Source organism: Cucumis melo, chromosome 2 (genome assembly GCF_025177605.1).
Source record: "Cucumis melo cultivar AY chromosome 2, USDA_Cmelo_AY_1.0, whole genome shotgun sequence".
Taxonomy (NCBI): domain Eukaryota; kingdom Viridiplantae; phylum Streptophyta; class Magnoliopsida; order Cucurbitales; family Cucurbitaceae; genus Cucumis; species Cucumis melo.
Window position 1 is genome coordinate 23077047 of NC_066858.1, and position 23641 is coordinate 23100687.

The following is a 23641-nucleotide window of genomic DNA, read 5'->3' on the forward strand; positions in this document are numbered from 1 at the left end:
TTATGTTTTATTAGTACAATTGAAAATACGTCAATTTGAATTCACAAACTTTATAGTTACCGTCAATATAGTGAATCATAAACTTTATAGTTACGGGTTGGAATTCTAACAAAATATATTCTAAACCATTTAACAATCAAAGAAATAATTAATATATATATATACACATTAAATTGGGAGGAAAGGAACACATAAGAGGAAAGTTCTGTTTGGTATATATATATGTGGTAGAATCTATTTATGAGAAAGTTCAAAATTGTAGACATTTGCATACTTTTATCGGTTTATAGATATTTCTCATAAATTTGCGAATGGTAAGAAAGTAGAGATTTGGGCCGAATAAGTTGAGATGGGCCTGAACACAGCCATCTCCCAAAGGACTAAGCTAAGGAGAGCGGGGATCTCTTTTCCGTGATCGGACTGAACGGCGCGGTTGGAGCCTACAGCTTCTCACCGGCCAACGCAGCTCTTCAAACACCGGAATTAGGGTTTTCGACTACTCTTTCCTCCTTGACCTGGTTAGCTTTTCTAGTTTCATAGTTTTTCGGATTCGAATTGTTTTGTTTTTGTTTGTTTCTCCCTTTGATTTGGAAGCTTTTGTAGCAGCAATCAATGGAGGAAGGGAGAAGTAAATCTAGAAGAGACGATTTGGATGAACCAAAGAAGAGTCATCGTGAACGCGATAGGGAAAGGGATAAAGAGAGAAATGGAGATAGAGGCAGGGACAAGGAGAAGAGAGATCGGGAAAGGAGTTATGATTCTGAAGAGCTGGTGCAACACGAGAGGGAAAAGGAAAAACTTAGAAGGGATAAGGATAAAACACGGAATCGGGATGATGAAAGAGATAGAGGAAGGGATAGGAGGAAGGAGAGGGACCGGGCGAGGGAGAAAACCAGGGACAAGGAGAAGAGAGAAAGGGCAAGAGAGAAAGAAAAAGATAAGAGGGATAGAGATAGAGACAGGGAGAGGAGAGAACGTGAGAGAGATAGGGAAAAAGAAAGAGACAAAGATAGAAGGAAGCGGCGGGAAGTTGTTAGCGAATCTGATGAAGATTCTACTGAACATGGTAGGAAGCGGCGTAGGAGAGACGACGACGACCATAGAGCTCACGAAAGTAATAGCAGGATAAATAAGCAGAGAGATCACATTGACGAGAGTCCACGAGAAAAGAGTGAAGAAGATGGATTTGATAAGAATGAAACAAAACCAACTCGTGAAGAGGAGTTGGAAAATGAACAAAAAAGGTTAGATGAAGAAATGGAAAAACGAAGGCGAAGAGTTCAGGAGTGGCAAAAGTCACGGAGATTGAAAGAAGAAGCTGATGAAGATAAGCAGGGTGAACTGAATGCTGATGAACCAAAATCTGGCAAGACATGGACCCTTGAAGGTGAATCTGATGATGAGTATGAAAATGCCAGGCCCACTGAGACGGATATGGATGTGGATGAAAATTCTAAGCCACTTGTAGATGGTGAACAGGTTGCAGTGAACTTCAACAATGGCAATGAAGCAGCTGCACCTCCACCGCAAGATAGCATTGATGGTGATGCAGCTGATGATGAAATTGATCCTCTGGATGCATTCATGAACTCCATGGTGTTACCTGAAGTGGAGAAGCTAAACAAAGTTGAGGTCCCCACAGTTAATGGTGATAAAATTGCAGAGTTGAAGAGCAGAGATAAACCAAGCGATCAGAGTGGTGGTAAGGCTCAAAGAAGAATTCCAAATAAATCAATGGGCAGAATAATTCCTGGTGAAGATTCTGACACAGACTATGGAGATCTTGAGAACGATGCAGATACTTTAGAAGATGAAGATGACGACGAGTTCATGAAAAGGGTGAAGAAGACAAAGGCTGAGAAGCTCTCTATTGTTGACCATTCAAAGATGGACTATCAACCTTTCCGTAAAAACTTCTATATCGAAGTGAAGGAGATATTGAGGATGACTTCGGAAGAAGTTGCTGCTTATCGGAAGCAATTGGAATTGAAGATACATGGAAAAGATGTTCCGAAGCCTGTTAAAACCTGGCATCAAACTGGACTTACGAGTAAAATCTTAGAAACGATCAAGAAACTTAACTATGAGAAGCCAATGCCAATTCAAGCTCAGGCATTGCCTATAGTCATGAGTGGCCGAGATTGCATTGGTATTGCCAAAACTGGATCTGGAAAAACGCTTGCATTTGTGCTTCCAATGCTGAGGCATATCAAGGATCAATCACCCGTCGTACCTGGTGATGGTCCTATTGGGCTTATAATGGCTCCTACCAGAGAGTTGGTCCAGCAGATTCACAGTGACATAAAAAAATTTTCAAAGGTTATGGGTCTAAGGTGTGTGCCTGTATATGGAGGTTCTGGTGTTGCCCAACAAATTAGTGAGCTTAAGCGTGGAGCTGAAATAGTAGTTTGTACTCCAGGAAGGATGATTGATATACTCTGCACTAGTGCTGGTAAAATAACAAATCTGCGTAGAGTTACATATTTAGTTATGGATGAAGCTGATAGGATGTTTGACATGGGATTTGAACCGCAGATTACTCGAATTGTGCAGAATATTCGACCAGACCGTCAAACTGTACTATTTTCTGCTACTTTTCCTCGTCAAGTTGAAATTTTGGCTCGTAAAGTGTTAAACAAACCTGTTGAAATACAGGTTGGTGGGAGGAGTGTTGTGAATAAGGACATAACACAGTTAGTTGAAGTGAGGCCTGAAAATGAGAGGTTTTTGAGACTGTTAGAACTGTTGGGAGAATGGTACGAGAAAGGCAAGATTCTAATTTTTGTCCACTCACAGGAGAAATGTGATGCCCTCTTTAGGGATCTCCTTAAGCACGGTTACCCTTGCCTCTCACTCCATGGAGCAAAGGATCAGACTGATCGTGAGTCTACCATATCAGATTTCAAAAGCAATGTGTGCAACTTGTTAATTGCAACTAGTATTGCTGCCAGGGGTTTAGATGTCAAGGAGCTGGAGCTAGTGATCAATTTTGATGTCCCAAACCACTATGAAGATTATGTGCATCGCGTGGGTCGCACAGGCCGAGCCGGTCGTAAAGGGTGCGCCATCACATTTATTGCTGAGGAAGATTCAAGATATGCACCAGATCTGGTGAAAGCATTGGAACTCTCCGAGCAGGTTGTTCCTGATGACCTGAGAGCTCTTGCTGATAGTTTCATGGCGAAGGTGAATCAAGGACTAGAGCAGGCCCATGGAACTGGCTATGGTGGCAGTGGTTTCAAATTTAATGAGGAAGAAGATGAAGTGAGGAGGGCAGCAAAGAAAGCCCAAGCTAAAGAATATGGTTTTGAGGAGGACAAATCAGATTCAGAAGATGAAGACGATGGTGTCCGGAAGGCAGGTGGTGATATCTCACAGCAGGCAGCTTTGGCCCAGATAGCTGCTATAGCAGCTGCCACAAAAGTCAGTGCAGTTTCAATCACAACTCCCAGCTCTGCTGCTCAGCTACTTCCAAATGGCGGATTACCTGTTTCTCTGCCCGGTGTTCTTGGGCTCACAATTCCAGGAACAATGCCAGTTATTCCTAGTGCAACATTGCCTACAGTTACTAATGATGGGGCCGCTGCAAGGGCAGCACTAGCAGCTGCAATGAACTTGCAACACAACCTAGCCAAGATTCAAGCCAGTGCAATACCTGAACACTATGAAGCAGAATTGGAAATTAACGATTTCCCACAGAATGCTCGATGGAAGGTAACCCATAAGGAGACCTTAGGCCCAATTTCAGAGTGGACTGGAGCTGCTATTACTACTAGGGGACAGTTCTTTCCACCAGGCAAGATTGCTGGACCTGGAGAGCGCAAGCTTTACTTGTTCATTGAAGGTCCTACCGAACAGTCTGTTAAGAGAGCTAAAGCTGAGTTAAAACGTGTCCTTGAGGACATTACAAACCAAACACTGTCACTACCCGGTGGATCACAACCAGGCAGATATTCAGTCGTTTAAGTGTGAGAACTTAATCTTTACTTTGACGGCATGGTTTAGATGAATCCTTTTATTGCTGGAAATTGCACGTTTCATGTGCTTTTCCCCCATTTCCTTGTTTCTATTTTCAAATTGAGAAACAAAAGATTCTATTAGTTGAGCCAGGAGCATAGTATTCTCAGGATTTCTAATTCTTCTTAGCTTTCTAATATCTTGTAGAATTTTGCCCTAGATGTAAGATATCATTAATATGTATATTATTTCAATGTTCGCCTCTTTTGATTTTTGTTCTGTTTTTCTTTTCCTATGGTGCGAGGGATGTTATATACCTAGATCACATGTTCAATATTGTCTCTCCGCTATTACCTTGCAATAGTGGCTATCAGATGGCAATTATGGTGCGCCACCCTTTGCGTTAGTGTTCCAGACATCCTTGCACTTGCTCAGTTTGATCAAACGCTCCAGCGGGGCTATTCTGCACTTGCTATTGTTACCATACTTTATCAATTAGAATCTTTTACCCTTCTTTTGGGTTTATGTGAATTTTATTTTTCCTTTTTCCAGGTTTAATTTTGAATGCTGCAGTCAATTGTTTTACTTCCGTGATCCTCATGATGTTCTGATTATCAGCTGGAATGTTGAAAGCCCTCAAGTTAGATGGTCATGGTTTGTCATATCTGGTTTATGAAATGTACATACACTGTACTGTTGATCCCCCATACAGATATTGATTTCATTTATGAATATTTCATATATGAAATATTTATAGTATTCAGAGTGTTGCCTTTTATCTAATCCTTAGATTCTCAGACTTTTCTACCAATTTACTATGCTTTCCAAGAATCACTAGCCTAATTGTGTTAGATGAACTTGCATATGTTATGGGATCCTATAATCTGTTGAAATTTATTGTCTTTGCGTTCTATTTGTTAACATTTTCTACCTTAAGAACAGTAATGTGATTGTTTTGCATTATATGGAATACCGAGACTAGAAAGGATAATGGGCGAGCTTTGAGAACCTCATTTTTCCTTTACTTTTATGCTGAACTGTCTAGAGAATGGTCAAATAAAAATGATTGATCGTTTCATGGTTAATTGAAATGATTGAGCGCAAATTTTGTCAACCACAGGCATCCACCATTGCAGGGTTGTGAAATCTGGGAGAAGGCTATGCCATTACCAGACCGGAGCTTGGACCAAAGAAATTAAGAGGATGGTGGCAAGGGGAGGTCTCCCGGGGGATGGGAGTCAGAAATGTCCTTCCTTAACCCCCAGTTAGAAGTTGGGAGTCCTATTGGCTTCTTTAGAATATCTTTTGGTTGTTTCCAGTTTCATTATGAGATAATGGTTTGCCTTGTAGCCTTTTTATGCAGCGAAGTGAAGGTAATTTGAACTCTGATCGTCCTTCATGGAGGAAGCTTGCATTTGGAATGGATGTTATTCTTCATTCATTTGGGTAACGTGTAAGACATTCCCTTGGATGGAACAATCAAGAAAGCATTGTTGGACAATGTAGCTTCCATTCTCATATTGTAAAACCTGCCAACCAGCTATTGGCCAAATATCTGAAAATGAGGTTCTAAATAGGATGTTATTTCCTTTTCATTGCACATGAATGCTGTTTGAATATCTGTAGGTAACAATTACTGTTCACTCTGTTAGATTTGTCATCATGAAACTCATGTGAAACATACAAATACATATGTAGTTGAAAAATATTAATGGACCATTATACAGTTTTGATCTAACCATTTGTTTTATTGAGCTTCCCCTATATGGCTGAGGAAGACAGACCCTGAATTTGTGAATTATGTCACAGCCAGAGCCTTAATGGTAGAGTAATCTTTCTGTTTCACAATCTTATTATAGCTTTACTATTTATTGCTCTCTTGGCCTCCACCTGAATAGAAAGTGTTTTTTCTAATGCTTTTTCGGCCTTGACTTTGTGAATGCTTTCCATTAGAACACGCTTGTTTTTGTAGACGTTTCCCTTCACTCTAATGTACATTTGATGATAAATATGCCTATCTATCTTCTCATAGTCTCTGTACTTCCGCAGTAATCTTCGGAGGACTCTCATTCTTCTCATCCATAGCAGCTTTGTAGGTAACCTTGCTTCCTTTGTTCCTCTTCGTTTTCCATTCCCTGAGTGACGTCCTCTTGATTTTGCTTGATGGCGTTGTCGAGATCGAGATTTTGAGTGGGTTGTTGTCAATCTTTTGATGATTAGGCCATCTTTTATGAGCTTTCTGATGCTCATTCCTGATAGTTACAAATGCTTTAGTTCAAATGTTTTTATTCTTTTAGAAACGATTTTGCTATACTTGAATTGTTAATATCAGGTACAAATTTCTTTTCTGAAACTAAAGATTTCATTGCCCACTCTTGTGTGAAATCTGTATCCAGTAGAACCAATGATTTTAGAAAAAGAGATGGTACGATTGATTTTTATATAATCATATTTATGTTCGCTTTCAAAGTGATTTTATTTAAAAGTGATCTTGAGTTATTAAGTTTGGTTTTAAAAACGATTTTAGAATTATCGAATTACTAAGTTCTCGTGTGATGACCATTTCATTTTTTATTTTTGTTTTCCAAAACTAGGTCTATATTCTCTCTATGTGGTTGAATTCTTAGCTAAATTTCAAAAACAAAAATAACTTTTTTAAGTTACTTTTTTTAGTTTCAAGTTTTGGTTTGGTTATTTAAACAATTGGTAGTATATAATATAGATAGCAAAGGTAGGAAGTTAGGTGTCTATAGGTTTAATTTTCAATAACAAAAATATTATCAAATGGGGTCTAAAAAAGAATGTTCAATTTGAGAACTTATTTAACTAAATAATTGTGATAACTATATTTTTCTCTAATTTTTTTATTTGTTTTATTATGAAAATTTTATATGCATGATTGATATGTATGTAAGAGAACGTTTATTATAATTATTTCAAAACATGCATCTAGTTATTAAGCACCTCAACAGAAAACACTATTTGAAATGTTTTTAGATTTTTCTAAAATCAATATTACTCAACATCGAACATCAAAGTGATGACTGATCAAACCTGCCTTATACTAAGATAGATTTTTCTATCTTCTTCACTGTTCTCTTTAAATGGTTATGAACTTGCAACTAAACTTCATGACTCTTCAAGTCTAACACGAAGAGAAAAGAAAAGAGAAGATGCAACAATTTTCTAGAAAAAGTTGAAGTGCTTACTTGAATTGGCCAAGGAGATGGTGGTGGTCTCGTTCGGATCAAGCCATACTCGACGTTTGCCACAGTCAAGGCTGCTGGCGGCAAGCCGCTTTTGTAGGGTGAGAGACACCATTGTTTGTTCTGCTTGTGGTGACTTCTTCTCTACACTGGACCAAAAAAATGCAAACTTGAAAGAGCTTGAGGTGAGCTAATTGGCTTAAATGCTTTCTATATGAAAACGAATCTGAAAGGTTTTATATATAAAGTAAAATGTCAATTGCTTGGTTTTGTGTTACTTGGGATGCAAGGATTATGCCTTCTTCGTTTCTTCCATATTCCCCTTTGTTTCTTTGACCATTCAAACAGGGCTTGAAAATTTTAAGTGTTTCCTTGGGGCCAAAGTAAAGTTGTAATTAATTTGTTTGTGTTATTTTTTATTAAAGTGAGGAAGGATGATATGTTTAACTTCACATTTATAAACTGTGGTAATTGATATATATGTCATTGATTCAGCTATTGAATATAGTATTTATAAGATATTACTAATTATTTTTTCACTGATTTATCACAAGAGTACTCTTTTCTTTTCTTGCATTATTTTGGAAAAATGACACTGTTGACCCTTTTTGGAGGTTTAAAATGATAAATCCCCCACTTATTACAACTCATTGAGCAACATCATGCATGTGTGAAATTATCCATTTGTCTTTTCTTTCTTCGTCGAGACTGCACATGAAAAAATTGCTAATCGCCCTCACTCCTTTCTTTCGCATAGATTGCTCTTTGTTATGTTTGTCTCGTCTCACTCTCCATTGTCTTACTATCCTCTATCTTGTTATCCCACTCCTTGCTCTCTTGTTCTTTGGTGTTCGTCTTGTTATGCAGGGAAAAGAAGGGATAACGGTGGAGGAAGAGAGAAAAATAGAAGGGGTTGTTTGAAAACGGTGAAGAAGTCAAATTTTCTAAAAGCTTGGGTTAAGTTGGTAAAATTGTTCGAAAATGATGTAAAAGTTAAATTTTCTAAAACCTTAAGTGTTAAAATGATCGAGCATTTTTATTTTGGGTGTTCAAGGTAGGTCATCAATACAATTTAGTCCGATACATTATATAATATGTTTTGAAATTTTTATATTAAGTAAATGAGTAATCAAAACACTTCGAGTTCAAAGTATATTCAACACATTGAGTAATAATGTTCATAAGTAGGAAGTTTTTTTGACAGGCTGCAACTTGTCATTCTACCCAACTTTTACCATGCAATTAACCTACTTTTTTTCTTTTCCATTTTTATCTTCATTCGGTTATATTCATTTTTGTGCATCTTATGTGGTAGACAGGGGTATTATTAAGTTACCCACAACCATCTTCACTGCAACTTCCCTCCTTTCATCCTCATAATTTATTAATGCAGAAAAAGGTTTGAAATATGAAAGAAAAAACACTTTCTTGATTAGGGTTATCAAATTTCATTGGATTTTATACCATTCGTAATTAAATTATTAGTTTCATCTTATTATATTAGCTAAAAGCCTATATATTACCAAATTCCTAACTTTATTTTCACTTTGGGTTCATCAAAACTTTAGGATTTTAGATGTATTATTTCAAAATTTTCTCATTCTACATAATCTATCTAGTTTTAAATCATTTCCTTAAATCATGGCTAACCTAAATTGGTTCATAAGATTCAAGATTTTGTTTAACTCGCTTCGAATCAATAATTTGTTTTAGTAACCCTCATGATTAAAAAACAATTGTAGATAATCTAGTAGGGGTGATCAGACAACTTTGTACAAAAATCGGGGTCGAAAACTGATTTAGTCAGATTTATACAAGAGAAACCAAAAAGCTACATTCAACGGGTCGGTGGAAAACTGATTTAGTCAGATTTATACAAGAGAAACCAAAAAGCTACATTCAACGGGTCAGTTCGATTTTCTTGGTTTAGTGGTCAGTTTGGTTTTCTCGCCTGCTTTTTTTTTCTTTTTTGCCCTTAATGGTGTATTGGGCCTGACAACCTTTCTTTTACCTCAAATATTTATATAATATAATATTAAATAATATTACATCATTTTTTCGATACATTTTAATTAAATTGACCACCGATCTTATTTTTAATAAAATGGATCATCGAGTTCTGGTTTTCGATAGTTCCAGGGTCATAGTACTATAATTTGCTATATTTAAAAATAACTTCAAAATATGGATCTATTAAATTGGAAAGAATTTACCCTAAGAAATATTTATAAAATAGAATTAACGGAAATTGACGTTAAAAAAAAGAGTAGTAGATTATATGACGTCATAATCTAACGTGATAGTCTAACTGCTCGAGATTTCTTCTAAATATTAATTTATTAAGTACTTTTACGTTTCAAACATATCTCTATATATAATTCTGTGGTTTATTCTCTCTCTTCTTACTCAAAGGTATTCCAATGGCGGATCAGACTCAGACTCCCGAGCTTTTCGAACTCAACAATGGGACCATGCAGGTTCTCATTTCCAATCTTGGTTGCACTATCACTTCTCTCTCTGTTCCAGATAAAGATGGTAACAAACTCTTTTTTTTTTTTTTTTTTTTGCATTTCTCCGTTCTCTTGTAATGTTGTTGATCGTGGTCTTTATGCAACTTTGTAGGAAAATTGGCTGATGTAGTCCTTGGATTTGATTCTCTCGACCCGTACTTGGTAAGATTTTTAGCTTTTTATTGTGATCTATTTGATTTCGATGCAAATGGTTCTGGATATCCCGGAATTGACAGAATTGTGGGGTTTAGAATAGATGCTTGCATTTTCTTTCTCAAAATTGCGATTGAATTTTGTTATGTTTGTGGATTTCATTATGAACAGAAAGGTCTTGCGCCTTATTTTGGCTGCATTGTTGGTCGAGTCGCTAATAGAATCAAAGATGGGAAGTTCACACTCAATGGGGAACAATACTCTTTGCCTGTTAATAGACCTCCAAACAGTCTCCATGGTAAGGTTTCATTGGTTTTGTCAATGGATCTTGTATGTTGCAATATTCAGAGGCAGTGAATGTTTTCTTTGATCTGAAATCTCGCAACACGAGTTTGTCGTCTCTCACTTATTATTACTCCAAATCTACCATGGTGGGAATTTTGGCGGTTGACCATGTTCATTTTTATCTATAAGGGCAGGCAGAGTTTTTAAAAAATTCTGCTAATTGAAGTGTGTTCGTCAAATATTTTACAGTTCGAGTTGTTGAGTAAATGGAAGAAACTTTTAGTTTTGGCCTTTTTTGCTTTTCCCTCTCTGTATTATGTGCCATCCTTAGGAGTCGTCTGAAGCACTCTCTCTAATTCTTTCAGGTGGGAATGAAGGATTTGACAAGAAAGTATGGCAATTGAGTGAATACAAAAAGGGGGAAAATCCGTCCATCACCTTTAAGTATCACAGTGCCGATGGAGATGAAGGTAATCTAATATTCATCTTCCTTCCTTTGTTTTCATCCAAATGATTTAGGCCTTGTTTTTTGTTTGATAACCCTTAGGTTTTTGGCTTTTTTGTTTTTTAAAATTAAGTCTATAAACAGTTATTCCACTTCTTAATTTCTTTTTTTTTTTTTTTTTTTGTTATCTGGTAAAATAAAAAATCAAGCCAAATTTTGTTTACCAAGAAGGATGCAAATTATGTTAAGAAATTAAAAAAATAATTATTAAAAACCAAGAACAAAAAACGAAATGGGTACCAAACATCACCTTAGAATCAGAGATGAACACTTTTTTATCCTGCAACAGGTTACCCAGGAGCTATTTCTGTTACTGCGACATACACACTCACCTCAAGCACAACAATGAGACTTGACATGGAGGCAATTCCTGAAAACAAGCCCACCATAATCAACTTGGCTCAACACACCTACTGGAACTTGGGTGGGCATAACTCAGGGGACGTTCTCAACCATTCAATCCAACTTTGGGCAAACCATGTTACTCCAGTCGACGAAAACACTGTCCCAACCGGAGAAATCATGCCCGTCAAAGGCACCCCTTTCGATTTCACTTCTGAAAAAAAGATAGGTACCTCTATTCATGAGGTTGGCATGGGATACGACCACAATTATGTTCTCGACTGTGGAGACGAAAAATCAGGTCTGAAGCATGTCGCCAAAGTGAAGGAACCATCAAGCGGTCGGGTCCTGAACTTGTGGGCCAATACCCCTGGAGTGCAGTTTTACACAGGCAACTATGTGAATGGTATTGTTGGCAAAGGAGGGGCTGCTTATGGAAAGCATGCAGGTCTTTGTTTGGAGACACAAGGATTTCCCAACGCGGTGAACCAACCCAACTTTCCTTCTGTTGTTGTTAAACCAGGTGAGAAGTATCAGCACACTATGCTATTTGAGTTTTCAGTTGAACAAAGTGCTTGAGATTCTAAGAACAATTGTGACAATAAGGTTCATTTCCAGTTTATCTTGCAAAATTAGTTTTGTTTTGAGTATTTCCTTAATGCCTTTACTTTGTGTTTTACTTGATTCTTGTTTTATGTGGAAGTTCTAGTAGATGAGTTGTTTCAAGCATCGTATTCTTTTAGGTTTACTGAATGGTACAAGATCCCACTGCCCCTTGCCTTTAGGCTTTAGCGAGAGATATCTCCTTTTAGATTTTAGGAATATCTTGACCTTACTGAGATTATTGGACAACTAAGTTTTAGCTTAAACTTACCTTTGTTGACATATACTACCAAACACTCAAGGATATCTTTGGTTCATGAGATTCTTGGATGCTGCTTATTCCAAGACATCTTTTGACGGTTGTAAAAGGAAATAAAGATAAAAATAATAATAAAGAATCTTTGGATAGTAGATCTCGAACATACAAATACAAGTCCAAATAGACATAGCACATAAATTGCCCAACATAGCATTAACCTGGACACGTTTGAAAAACATTGTTCAATCATTTAAAAATGATTTATTAACTTAAAAATGAAAATGCTTACTTTAAATTATAAAATCATAAAAGCTTCATTTGATAACTGTTTGAGTTTTTACTATTGGATTTTGAACTCTTTTTTAATAAAGCTTATAAATGCCATTTCTCGGTTTGTTATCTATTATTATTATTAATGTTTTCAAAAACCCTTTTTTTTTAATTTGGTCTCTAAAGTAACTCTTGAATTTTAGGAAATGCAATACAATGAAAGATGTCGGGAGGTAAATAGGCTGGATTTTCAAAAACTTCTAATTAAAGCCCCAATTTAGACGCTAAAAGAGACAATTATTAAAATAATAGCCAAAACCCAAAATAAATTCCATAAAACAAAACAATTAATGGAAAAATAACCCAAACAAACAATACAAACATCCCAGAATTTAATCGAGCTCTGTTGGCCTTGGACGTCATCTTTCCCGAGGTGACTCCCATAGTTGCTCATCGTACTCGTCACTTATTTCTCGTTCAGGACGCTCAACATTGCACTTGCGGCAGCTCGTGTTTCCTCTGAAATTCACGTAAACACACCTGTGGAAGCCAAATGTTTTTATTACTACTTCCGTAGATTGGCTAAACTGCACGATGAATCATATGAATGCAAGAGAGACACATGTATTTTTCTTTTCTTAACATTGTAGGATCAAAACCTCATTGTCATTTAATAAAAAAGGGTGCAAGAGAGTGTAAACTTACGAGGGGCATTCCCATTCTCCTTGATTCAGTTCCCTCTTCGGACGAAGTACTCGGCAACGCAGACATTTCTTGTTACTGGCGAAGTTCATGAATGAACATCTGTAGGGTAAATGCAACCAGCAGAGAGCAGCACCGTTAAATAGAAAACAATTTTTGTAGAATACAAGAACAGATGAACGTGAAAGTTGCACAATTAGAAAACAGATGCAAACACTCCGGTCCAACTGAGAAATCACATAAAAAATAAACATTGTCATAATTAGATTTAAACAACTTGGGATATTTTTGACATAGTTCTGCTTGTTGTCAAATTTCTCTTGTTACATAGATTACTTTTTTACACTAGAACTGTCGATGACAATTCACTTGACCAAACAAACCTCCCCAACAAAATCTACCTTCAACCAATTAATCACTTTTCCGGTCGGTTCATAAAAAAGGAAAAAGAAATCGTTTCTCTGAAATAGAAATCAAAGGGGTAAGGTTGGTATTGGCATCCACTTTACCTGTGACCCACTTTTTCTCAAGAGGCTAGGTACTAGAATTAGTATCATATCCAAATCTCCACATCAAATAACTATTACACTATTGAGCAATCAAACCCAGCAGACCCAGCAGACAAACGTGAAGTAAACAGTCTATTTTCTGTGAGTGCACGTAACTGCAGACACTGTAATAGAAAACTATATTACTATGGATGAAGTGGCATAAGGATAAGTTGTGAACTTACTGCGGGCAGACCCAATCTCCCTTCTTCATTTCAACATTGTCGACATTAACCTTCTTTGGCCCCTCTGTTTTGCACTTCATGCAGCGAATATTTCTTGAGAAGTTCATAAAGTTGCATCTATTACATGACAAATGGAATATGTAAGAGTTTAATCAGGGATGTATCTGAGGATTTAAAAGAAGCATTGACAAATCAAGAAAAACTGCCAATTTTCAGAAAGATGAGCAAAAGTCCTCTTATATTACTTATCGTAATTACATCATATTAGAGCACCAGAATCTATACCTATAACTCTTGCAACTGTAGATTTAGGCAAAGGAAATTATTGATCAACCAAACAATATTTCTATTAGTACAAAACATGAGACGCCTATGAGGGATCATTTGTACAATAATGATTTATATTTATTGCTTGAACTTGTGAGAGAACAATTAAGTTTATTGCTTGATCAGTAGAGATACGAATATTAAAAGCCAAAAAAATTGTTTGTTAGTGTGACCAAGCGTGAAGATGTACTTACTCTGGACAAATCCAGTCTCCATTCTTCATTTCAATATCATTTTCCCATACTCTTTTAGGACCATCTTCGTTACATTTTAAACATCTTCTGTTTCTCGCAAAATTCAAAAAATTGCATCTGCAAAATGGAGATTTTAAATCAAAATATAAAGAGTTAAAATAAGAGGATTTTGGGTCTCGTCCACATCTCATCAGCACAAAAATATAAAGCTTATAGATAGATGAAACATTCATGAAGAATATCTTTTGATTCATACGCTTTCCTACAAGGAATACTGCAACAGGTTACCCAGGAGCTATTTCTGTTATAACTTTTTGTAATTCATACGCTTTCCTACAAGGATTACTGAAGTGGAAAGAACAGTGGGACTACCAAATAAACAGTATGCAAATTGATCTCTGGCCCAAAAAACACAACCCCGCTTCCACCCACACCCACTAATTGGTCATTCTTTTCCTTTGTTTTGTGCTTTGTATTAGATGAGGCTTACTTTTCACTACTTCAAAATTAATCATCCATATCCCTTTGTTTAATTTCTAGGACAGAAATAAATGGTAAAACAATAAAATATTGAAGAAACTGGTTAAGTTAAAGTAGCTTTGAACCTGATTTCTAGCCCCTAATCAAAGCACAGCCCCTAATAACAGTACCATGGTAGCTTTGTTTTTCACATCAAAGGGAACAAAGAAATTCAAGCCAATAGAAAAGTAGTTCAAAAGAATAATGAAGATACATTTCAAATATAACTTACTTTGTACACATCCAATCCCCTCTCTTCATCTCAACATCTTGAGTTGAGGCATCCTCTATAAATTTTGATGATTTTTCTTTTCTTTTGGGAGATTTTATAACCTCCTTCACTGCTGCTGGATCAATGGGTTTTTCACTAAGTTCGGATAACTCAGAAAGCAATTTCCTCACAGAGACTTCGACACGCTCTCTACCCGAAGGTTTATCCCCTCCGGACATAACAACTGGATCCAATGCATAGGCCAGCAATACTCGAGCTATATCCACAGTTCTTGCAGTTCCGTCTGTTTGCTTTAAAATAACATAAGCTCTGTCACAGGAGCCTCGAAGGTTGCAAGTACTACAAACCTGTACAAAGTAAATATATTGAAATGAAAAACAAACCTTATGACATATGCTTGAATAGACTCAGTTCCCCTTTCAAATTAAACAACATTGACTCAACCAAGGCCATGATACAAGGAAACCCAGCTTATGAAAAAAACAATTACGATATTTAAGTGAGACTACATACGTCCCCTTCATCTAGTTGCACATAAGCCCTCAACCTTTTAGCTGAATTGACAACTTTACGGAGGATATTGGGGCATCCATCCTTCACAATCGTTTGAATATCATCTGTAGACAACGACCTGCACAAAGAAAAATTAATAGATTCTAAACAAGCCCTGAGAAATGTAAGACAAGGGCAGTAACCAATATCATGCTAAGAAATGCAACTGGAACGAAGACACTACCACAGTTTCCTCCCAAGAGCAACAAGGGCAATCTAAGCAGGTATAATATAATAATCCAGAATCTTAAACTACAATGGCCATGAAAATCTTTCAATTCACTCCAAGTTTAAGAGGGATAGAGAATACTTTCAGGGGTATGAACTATCCATTCCCAGAAGATGCAACCGTGGCCACGTCAATATCAAGTCCAATTCTAGTTGATAAACTGCAAAAACAGAAACCTGTAAACACAAAACTCACTTGAAAATATCATAGCGGTCGCGCGCAAAGCTGACACAAGCATCCTTCAACACGTTCATGTCGCTGTAATCATTCGCGGGTGGCGTAGCTTCATCACCGCCAGTCCCATCTCCAGTTGCATCTTCTGAAGGAGGTTCGATCAAGTAACCTTTGGTTTTCAGGCCGTCGACGAAGGAAACCCATTCAGGCCATGGGTGGTGGGTGAGGGTGGAGTGTAGTTGGGGAGCATCAGCGCCGCCGCTGCCGACAGAATCAAGTACGGTAGAAGAACTGCATTTCATGAAAGATATGAGCTTTGAAGGGAGTCTTCTGGGGAAAAGGAATGGCGATAGAGCTCCGGATGTAGTTCGGGAGATTGCAGTGCCGATGTGTAGGAACTTGGGAGCTGCCATAATTGTGGGTTTGGTGAATATCACAAGTAAAACGAGAAGGGTTTTTGCCCTTCGGTGTTTATGCAAATGGGTTTTAGGGTGATGAGAGAGACGAGTCAATGGTCTAATGAAAAGTGGTTCAATAATCAATTGGTAGATATACAGTATTGAGTTTCAAACATAAAAGATAGATTAAAATGTTTTTATCCTATTTTGCTTAAATAGTTTACAAATGTAATTTGTCTTCCAACTTTTTTGTTATTGTTATCGATTGACTAAATTGATAATTAGATGTAGGAGTGATCGTCAATAGTTATTTTATTTTAAATTCAATATGATCTATTCACAAAATCGATCTCGAATCGACCATAATTGGTTTAGTAATATGTCAAATCGACCTCGATATCAACACTTAAAGCGTCGGTTGGTCGGTTTTTATTGGATCGATTTAACACTTATTTTTTATATATATAAATTTTGGATTTATAACTTTACAAAATCAATCCTTCTCGTTTTCCAACAAACCAACTTTGGTTTGGTCGATTGACTCGGTTTTTCTGTAATTCATGCTCACCCCTAATTATATGTGAATAATTCTCCCGTTCATTTTCATAATTTTCTTATTGTAACGATATCAATAACAGTAATGATATTTTTACGTAATTTTCAACTGCAATCAAGTTAAGCACCTCTTATTACTCAATTGGATTATGTGTTTTGATTACATATTTGGAAGTGGATCTCATACCTCATTACGACCATAAAAAATTAGTACACGACAACAAACGTAATCAAGGGCTTGCTTTTCTATTACAACTCATTTATTAGGTTTTTAGTGGGGTAAACATGACCTAAATAATATTGTATGTAATACTATTCTAAATGTGGTGTTTCTTTAACCTTTTAGAAAAATGTTTAATGAAAGCGTGACTCGTCAAGCTTAGCGCGCTCCACAATGTTAATATGTCGTTCTCTAAAAGTGAAAAGATCAATCCATTGTCTCGGTTAAAGAAACTACACAGAGTATATTGACTATATTGAGATGTCAAAATGATTGAGATGCCTACATGACATTTATCTGTAATGTTGTAAGTGTAGAACATTTGCAAATAACGTTTGGTATATTTTGAATTTAAATGGACATAGTTATAAAATCTCTTTGCCAAAATATTTTATACGTATTGTTCTTAATTATGTCAAGTTCATCACGGATGAAATCACTATTTGAGATCATGTCTTTAGGTTGATAGTATAAAATTTATGAATTTAAATCAAATACCTAAAATGAAAAGGTTGTGTCCTAAATTTGGATATGTTTCTTTTTTAGCTATTCTACTAAATTGTACCTTTGACTCTATAAACTATCGCAATCTTTAATCCAAGTCATCAATATGTACGTTTCTATTACACAATTTTAGCAACAAACTATATGGAGAGATGAAAAAGTTTCAACTCAAATATGTGGATTAGTTTCGTCAAGTTAACGTTAAACTGATACGTAAGCGAAGATGATGGTTCTTTTTAACTACGTGTTCTTCGTTGTTTGGTTGACGTCAACATTTGAAACCCACATTATGAGAACAAGAGTTGATATGTAAGAGGTTGTAAATGTTAAGTTTAAGGCGTGGGCGTTTGAAGAAAACAAGCGTTATTGGTTGAATTTGATTGCCTTGAGGATGCCAAGTTATTGAATGACAAAGCTCTCAACGTTCATGAAGTTTCCTTCTTTATTATTGAAGCAAAGATAGAGGCTAAAAGCACGGTAGAGTTACATTTCTCATGTCCTTCGCAGTCAAAATGTGTTGGCTCACTATGTTACTCATAAAGCTTTTATGGATCGTGGGCCTATCAATCTACATACTCTTAAACAGTGAGTTGGTTATTATAGTTTATAATATGTGGATAATAGGTTATAATAACTCATATATAGGATGTATATTACTTTAGTTTGAAATATTCTAATCAATTTAAAAAAACAGTATTTATTAAAGAAAAAGAATATTATAAAAAAACAAAACATAATAAAGCTTAATAAATGAAAAAAACTCAAAATTAATTAAAAACCAAACTTGTCTAAAACAACCCACAAATGCAACTAGTATTTTTCTTTTTAAACTTCAAAAATCTACAAAATTTGAAACATAACTTAAGCTTACATCAAACAATTAAGTAAATAGTTCATAAAAGAAACAAGAATAATTTGGTAAAATGTAAGATAAATGATATTTGGAGATCCACTTGATATCTTTCTTAGTAGAAAACAAAGATAATATTTTTTTGATGGAGAAATCCGATTGAAATTTCTTTTGAAGAATAAGCCGTAGTAAAGTTGGAAAAGATGTTACTAGAAATATTGATTCTTAAAAAGTTTACTAATAACTAATCCCATTGGCACTGGCGACAAGAACCCCACGTAAACCCCTAAACCGCAAAACCATTCTCAAATCTTCCTTCTTCCTTCTTCCTTCTTCCTTCTTCCTTCTTCCTTCTTCCTTCTTCCTTCTTCGAAGATCTCAATTCCACATTATGAGGAGATCTTCCTCAATAGCTTCATCCTTCCTCTCCCGCTCAATCTCCACCTCTCATGGCTCTTCCGCCATCTCCAGTCACCGTCTTCTCCAAGCCGCCCTCTTCAGTTCCACCTCCCACACCCACCGCCGCTGTTTCTCCTCTCTCCTCGACTCCCTTTCCGGTGGCTCTACCCGAGCTGTATCCCTTGGCGTCGTTGGAGCTGTTGCTTCTATAGCCGCTGCTGTTTCCATGTCCCAGGAGGTTTATGCCGAGGAGCGCTTGCGCCAAGAGTTGATTCCTAAGGAGGTTGTGCTCTATCAATACGAAGCATGTCCGTTTTGTAATAAAGTTAAAGGTGAAGTTCTTAATTTTGTTGGTCTTGTTGATCTAAATCTTTTCTTATTGAGTTTGTTGTAAGGGATCTTGGGGAAGGAATTCGCCTTTTATTTGTATCATGCATCTTGGTTCATTTTGTGTGCTTTCTTCTGCTGAGGTGGGAGGCAAAGTTTGTGGATTCAATTAAGGGTCTTAGGGAAAGCAGAAATTGTAATGAACAATAACCAATTTGTAGTGTTCTAACATATAAGCATGTGCTTTCGGAACTAGATTTAGTAACTGTGTTATGTCTTCAAAACATTTCCTGCACACTCAATATGATATAAGAGCATTCCTGCTACCCGATTGCTTCTTTCTCTGCTTCAGATTGACGCATCATTCCTTTCTTTTTCCTTTTGGCTACAATATCAATAAGTTTTAGGATTACACGTGGGATTGGCTAAGGAGAGGTGAATTAGAATTGTCTATGAAAACTGTGGTAAGTGTATGTATCTGCAGCATGCTGAACTTCTTCAGGCAACATTTGTATTGAAGTGTTCTATGGGTCGGAATCCAATGAAGTCTTGTGAACTTTTAATCTACTTATTTTCATAATCTTGATGAGACTGTAAAAGTAAAGCAAACTGTACGTGGTTTCCAGTACCCTTTTTTACCAAAAACTGCAATTCACTATGGCTAAAATTGTACTTTCTAAATCCCTCACGTGGTTTCACGCTCTTGTGGACTTATTGACAATGTTTCACTTCCTATCTCAGCGTTTCTTGACTACTACGATATTCCATACAAAGTTGTCGAGGTCAATCCACTTAGTAAGAAAGAAATTAAATGGTCGGATTATAAGAAGGTGCCTATACTGGTGGTTGATGGTGAACAGTTGGTTGACTCGTCAGGTACTATATCATTATTCTGAGTGTTCTTTTGAATAGTTGAAATAGAAAATCTCGGTTTTGTCTTAGTTAATTATTCTACTAGCATATTTAATTTCATGTTATGCATATACTAACTTCTGGCAATGGGATTACTCCAGCCATTATCGACCAGTTGAGCCACAGGGTTTTGTCAGATAAGAATGTTTCTTCCGTCTCTGAAGATGACGAAGAGACAAAGTGGCGCAGGTAATTTTTTACTCAGTGAATCACTTTATCCAAATTTCTGTTCGTCAAATACTTTGAATAGAGACTAATCAAACTTTTTCACGCAATTGAATTTTACGCGTGAACTAGTTATTTAAGGGGGAGGGGAAGGGAAATGGGGGATTGATAATTCTTTATCAGGTCAGGCCACTTATGTCATTATGATCATATATTGATTATAGATGCACCAGGTGTGAAATTGTTTTATATCATCTGAAGTGCTAAGATTCTGAAAATTTGTGATAAAAGAACAGATCTGCACCTTGTTGTACTGTTAGGCACAGTTCAAGCTGGAAGCTTAAACCAGATGCATGTTTTTGTTCCTTGATCCATACTGCATACTTTTTAGTACCATGCAAGTCCATTTTTGATAATATATTTCTCTGAGTTCAACAATTGCGGGATTGAACTATTACCTTTGGGATGATAACTGATGCCCTAAGCTATGTAATTATGGGTTTTTTCTACCATGTTTAGTTTATTTCTAGTGGCAATTGTATTGTGGGCGTTAATTTTATAAAACCTTTGGTGATGCTTTTCATTTGTTTAACTTTATGTATTTCATGGTTATTGGTGCAGATGGGTAGATAATCACTTGGTACATATCTTATCACCAAACATATATCGAAATACTTCTGAAGCCCTTGAATCATTTGACTACATTACTAGTAATGGTATGACCCAATCATGGATTTTTTACTGTCATGTTCATCTTAACAAACATATCTTAATGTGGATCAAGGATTTTTAATTGGCATTTTATTCAAATCATCTTCTGTTTAGACTTCAACTTACACTGTAACTAGTTTCTGATTATGTTAGGAGATTAACTTCTTGGTTTGAGATTTCAATTGGGATTTGATTCTGATTCTCATTGTTACATTATTTTGATTTAGGCCCTAATTAATATCTACTTAGGCTATTGATTTTATTCGGTTTTGGATCAAGAGTCCGAGACTGAAAGGAAATTTAGTGACTTTTGAGTTTGCTAAGATGTTACTTCATAGATCCACTTCTCCTGTGAATCTTATTATTAGGTAATTTTGGCTTTGCTGAAAAGATTTCTGTAAAGTATGCTGGAGCCGCCGCTATGTACTTTGTGTCAAAGAAACTAAAGAAGAAATATAACATTACTGATGAGCGTGCAGCCTTGTATGAAGCAGCAGAAACGTGGGTAGATGCTTTGGCTGGACGAGACTTTCTAGGTATTTAGTTTGATTTTATTTTCTAACAAACCAGGAGCCAGAAGGTGTATTCGACAAAAAAGATAAATGATACAACTAGGGGAGGAAGGGAGAACCTCCTTCCAGAAAAAAAAAAGGACTTTTCCAAATTGTCGAGTATACCTTAAGAGGATTATTTAGATATACATTGCTACAGAAAAAAATAATAGGTGATAATTTGTCTTCAAATGTTCTATGATTTCTTTTCATGGCAACAACTCCACAGAAGTGTCTTTTCACACTCAGTAGGTTCTAGTCTTGCAGACGTTTATTATTGTTATTTTAAAAAAAAAAAAATTCATGATTTCCCCCTATTTTCACGATATGAATTGTTAGACCTAACTTGAAAAAGGAGAACTTTTTACTCTGGTGCTAATGCAGTTTTAAAACTCCACCTTTCCAACCTCCCCCCCCCCAAAAAAAAAAAAAAAAAAAACTAACCGTGTTTCCTCATAGCGCTGTTGATTGCTCTAGGCTGCAACATTTTCGTCTTGTTGTTAAAACTTAAAAAGCATTTTAAGAAAAGGGAAAGAAAGTAAGAAAATAATGACCTCCTTTTGTTTGCCTGGTCAGTTTTCTATCAAAAATGGGAAACAAGTTCTGAAACTCGCCTCTTTAGAAAGAAGAAAAAGAAAAAAGAAAGTTTGAGACTAACATTCAAGGCTTTAAAATTTTGTTGGCCTTTTAATAGCAACACTTTCAAGATATGTCTTATTCACAACCTTTGTATAAAGTATGAACAGTTCCGTCATTTATTTTCTTCCATAACATGAAGTTCAATGGTTCTTGTTTGGCATTTTTAGGAGGCTCAAAACCTAATCTAGCTGATCTTGCGGTGTTCGGGGTGTTAAGACCCATCCGTTACTTGAGGTCTGGTAAAGACATGGTGGAGCACACACGGATCGGCGAATGGTACACCAGAATGGAGAGCGCTGTTGGAGACTCCTCCAGGATCAGATCCTAATCTAATCTCATTTTCTGGGCCTTGGGAAAAATCACTTTTTGCTCACTAAACTATCTCTCTGTGAGGGTACACAAGATCTATATGTTCAAATTTTGATATTCCAATTGATTTTTTAGAAACTACCATCGTTATTATTATTACCATGAGAAATGGTGTCATCGATATCAAAAGTAATAAAAAGAATACGTTTTTTCGTTTGTTTTTGTTTTACTGTTTAAGATGAGAAATACTTGTTGAACAGAGTGTAGCAAAAGAGTGCAGGTAATCATTCGGAGAGGAGCCAGAAATGGAAGTACAGAACTCAATATACTATGGAAAGTGGATTTTCCCACTAGAGGAAGGCAATTGAAACTCACTAATCATACCAGCCCTTGTTGTTTCTTCCCCACTTTTGTTTGGGATAATGATTTGTTGAAAATGTTTTGTAAGGATGTGATACAGTCTCATGTTCTTTGTTCAATAATCTGTTTGAAACTTTGAATGATTTACATAAATGAGAATTGTTCTGATTAGATTTTAAATTATAGACATTTTTAGAGAAGTATGGTGATTTCCAAGTGAATCAATTAAGATTTTTCGATTATGTATCCATTTGTAATTGTTAATTTCAATAATTTGACATTTAATGAATATACACAGCTCTAAAGATCGAAACACATTTATAACGCAATGTGTGAATTAGTTTATGGTTTTACTCGATATAGCTATGAAGTTTAGGAGTTCAATTTAATATTATAATAAAGTATCATTGATTTTGGGTAGGGTTGAATATGATAGATCAAAAATTGATCCATTGGTTCGATAAATTGTTGCAAATATAACAATTAAATTCAAATTATTAAGTATTTAACAACAAATATAGTAAAATATGTTTAAGTCTATCGATAATAGGAGTTTATCGTTAATAGACTATGTTATAAATATTAGTATATTCCGAATAAATCATAATAGTCCATCAGCAATAAAAATATATCATCGATAAGTTTTGCTATATTTGTAATTTTATTAAAATATTACTATATTTAATTATTATTTCTCATATTATTGTTCGTTATGACTACCTTACGAGGAGTTTGGTCAAGACATTTTTTATAATTTAAAAAACTTAAATCGATCAATTAACAACTAGTATTGAACATTTACTAAACCGATCTTAATTCGTTCGATGGCGGTTTGGTGAGAAAACTGACCGTGCTCAGCAAATGTTCACCCTAGTTTTGGGGCCTCCAACTCATGGTTAGTACGCAGTGCTTGGGTAGGAAAATAAATTGAATAATAATGTAGGCTCAAATTGCTATAATGCTCAACATAGATAAATTAAAAAGACATA

At 35.9% G+C, this 23641-nt stretch overlaps 5 protein-coding genes and 1 long non-coding RNA gene across 12 annotated transcripts; 4 read left to right on the plus strand and 2 right to left on the minus strand.

Annotated features, from left to right (window-relative positions):
• The first annotated feature begins 273 nt into the window (after window positions 1-273).
• LOC103494190 (DEAD-box ATP-dependent RNA helicase 42) lies at window positions 274-4740 on the plus strand. Of its 6 annotated transcripts, none has more exons than XR_007818773.1 (4): window positions 274-518; window positions 607-3968; window positions 4256-4359; window positions 4510-4740. XR_007818773.1 is itself a non-coding variant. In XM_017045903.2 (3 exons), exon 2 carries the CDS (start codon window positions 613-615, stop codon window positions 3964-3966), a length of 3354 nt encoding a protein of 1117 aa, XP_016901392.2. In that variant the 5' UTR covers window positions 274-518; window positions 607-612; the 3' UTR covers window positions 3967-3968; window positions 4510-4740. The 6 variants fall into 6 exon arrangements, 1 of the variants encoding a protein (XP_016901392.2); XR_007818775.1 differs by having other exon boundaries at window positions 4256-4343; XR_007818771.1 differs by having other exon boundaries at window positions 607-4359.
• Window positions 4741-5523: 783 nt separating this feature from the next.
• Window positions 5524-7310, minus strand: LOC103494191 (60S ribosomal protein L19-3-like). Its single transcript, XM_008455273.3, has 2 exons — window positions 7167-7310; window positions 5524-6209 (listed from the first exon to the last, which is right to left on the minus strand). The coding sequence occupies exons 1-2, from the start codon at window positions 7276-7278 to the stop codon at window positions 5800-5802; spliced, it is 522 nt and encodes a 173-aa protein (XP_008453495.2). The 5' UTR covers window positions 7279-7310; the 3' UTR covers window positions 5524-5799.
• Window positions 5936-7661, plus strand: LOC127148117 (uncharacterized). Its single transcript, XR_007818776.1, has 2 exons — window positions 5936-6053; window positions 7102-7661. It is a non-coding gene; the product is annotated as an uncharacterized LOC127148117 (long non-coding RNA).
• A 1862-nt stretch (window positions 7662-9523) lies between these two features.
• LOC103494187 (uncharacterized) lies at window positions 9524-11608 on the plus strand. The gene is made up of 5 exons (XM_008455265.3): window positions 9524-9698; window positions 9786-9835; window positions 9998-10124; window positions 10477-10581; window positions 10906-11608. Exons 1-5 carry the CDS (start codon window positions 9584-9586, stop codon window positions 11535-11537), a joined length of 1029 nt encoding a protein of 342 aa, XP_008453487.2. The 5' UTR covers window positions 9524-9583; the 3' UTR covers window positions 11538-11608.
• A 758-nt stretch (window positions 11609-12366) lies between these two features.
• On the minus strand, window positions 12367-16278 carry LOC103494186 (zinc finger protein VAR3, chloroplastic). The gene is made up of 7 exons (XM_008455264.3): window positions 15774-16278; window positions 15311-15428; window positions 14798-15144; window positions 14047-14163; window positions 13526-13642; window positions 12796-12894; window positions 12367-12630 (listed from the first exon to the last, which is right to left on the minus strand). Exons 1-7 carry the CDS (start codon window positions 16163-16165, stop codon window positions 12510-12512), a joined length of 1311 nt encoding a protein of 436 aa, XP_008453486.1. The 5' UTR covers window positions 16166-16278; the 3' UTR covers window positions 12367-12509.
• Window positions 16279-18383: 2105 nt separating this feature from the next.
• LOC103494185 (uncharacterized) lies at window positions 18384-22832 on the plus strand. Of its 2 annotated transcripts, XR_007818777.1 has the most exons (7): window positions 18532-19010; window positions 19747-19881; window positions 20019-20106; window positions 20704-20798; window positions 21162-21329; window positions 22151-22377; window positions 22573-22832. XR_007818777.1 is itself a non-coding variant. In XM_008455263.3 (6 exons), exons 1-6 carry the CDS (start codon window positions 18671-18673, stop codon window positions 22309-22311), a joined length of 987 nt encoding a protein of 328 aa, XP_008453485.2. In that variant the 5' UTR covers window positions 18384-18670; the 3' UTR covers window positions 22312-22832. The 2 variants fall into 2 exon arrangements, 1 of the variants encoding a protein (XP_008453485.2); XM_008455263.3 differs by having other exon boundaries at window positions 18384-19010; window positions 22151-22832.
• Window positions 22833-23641: the final 809 nt, after the last annotated feature.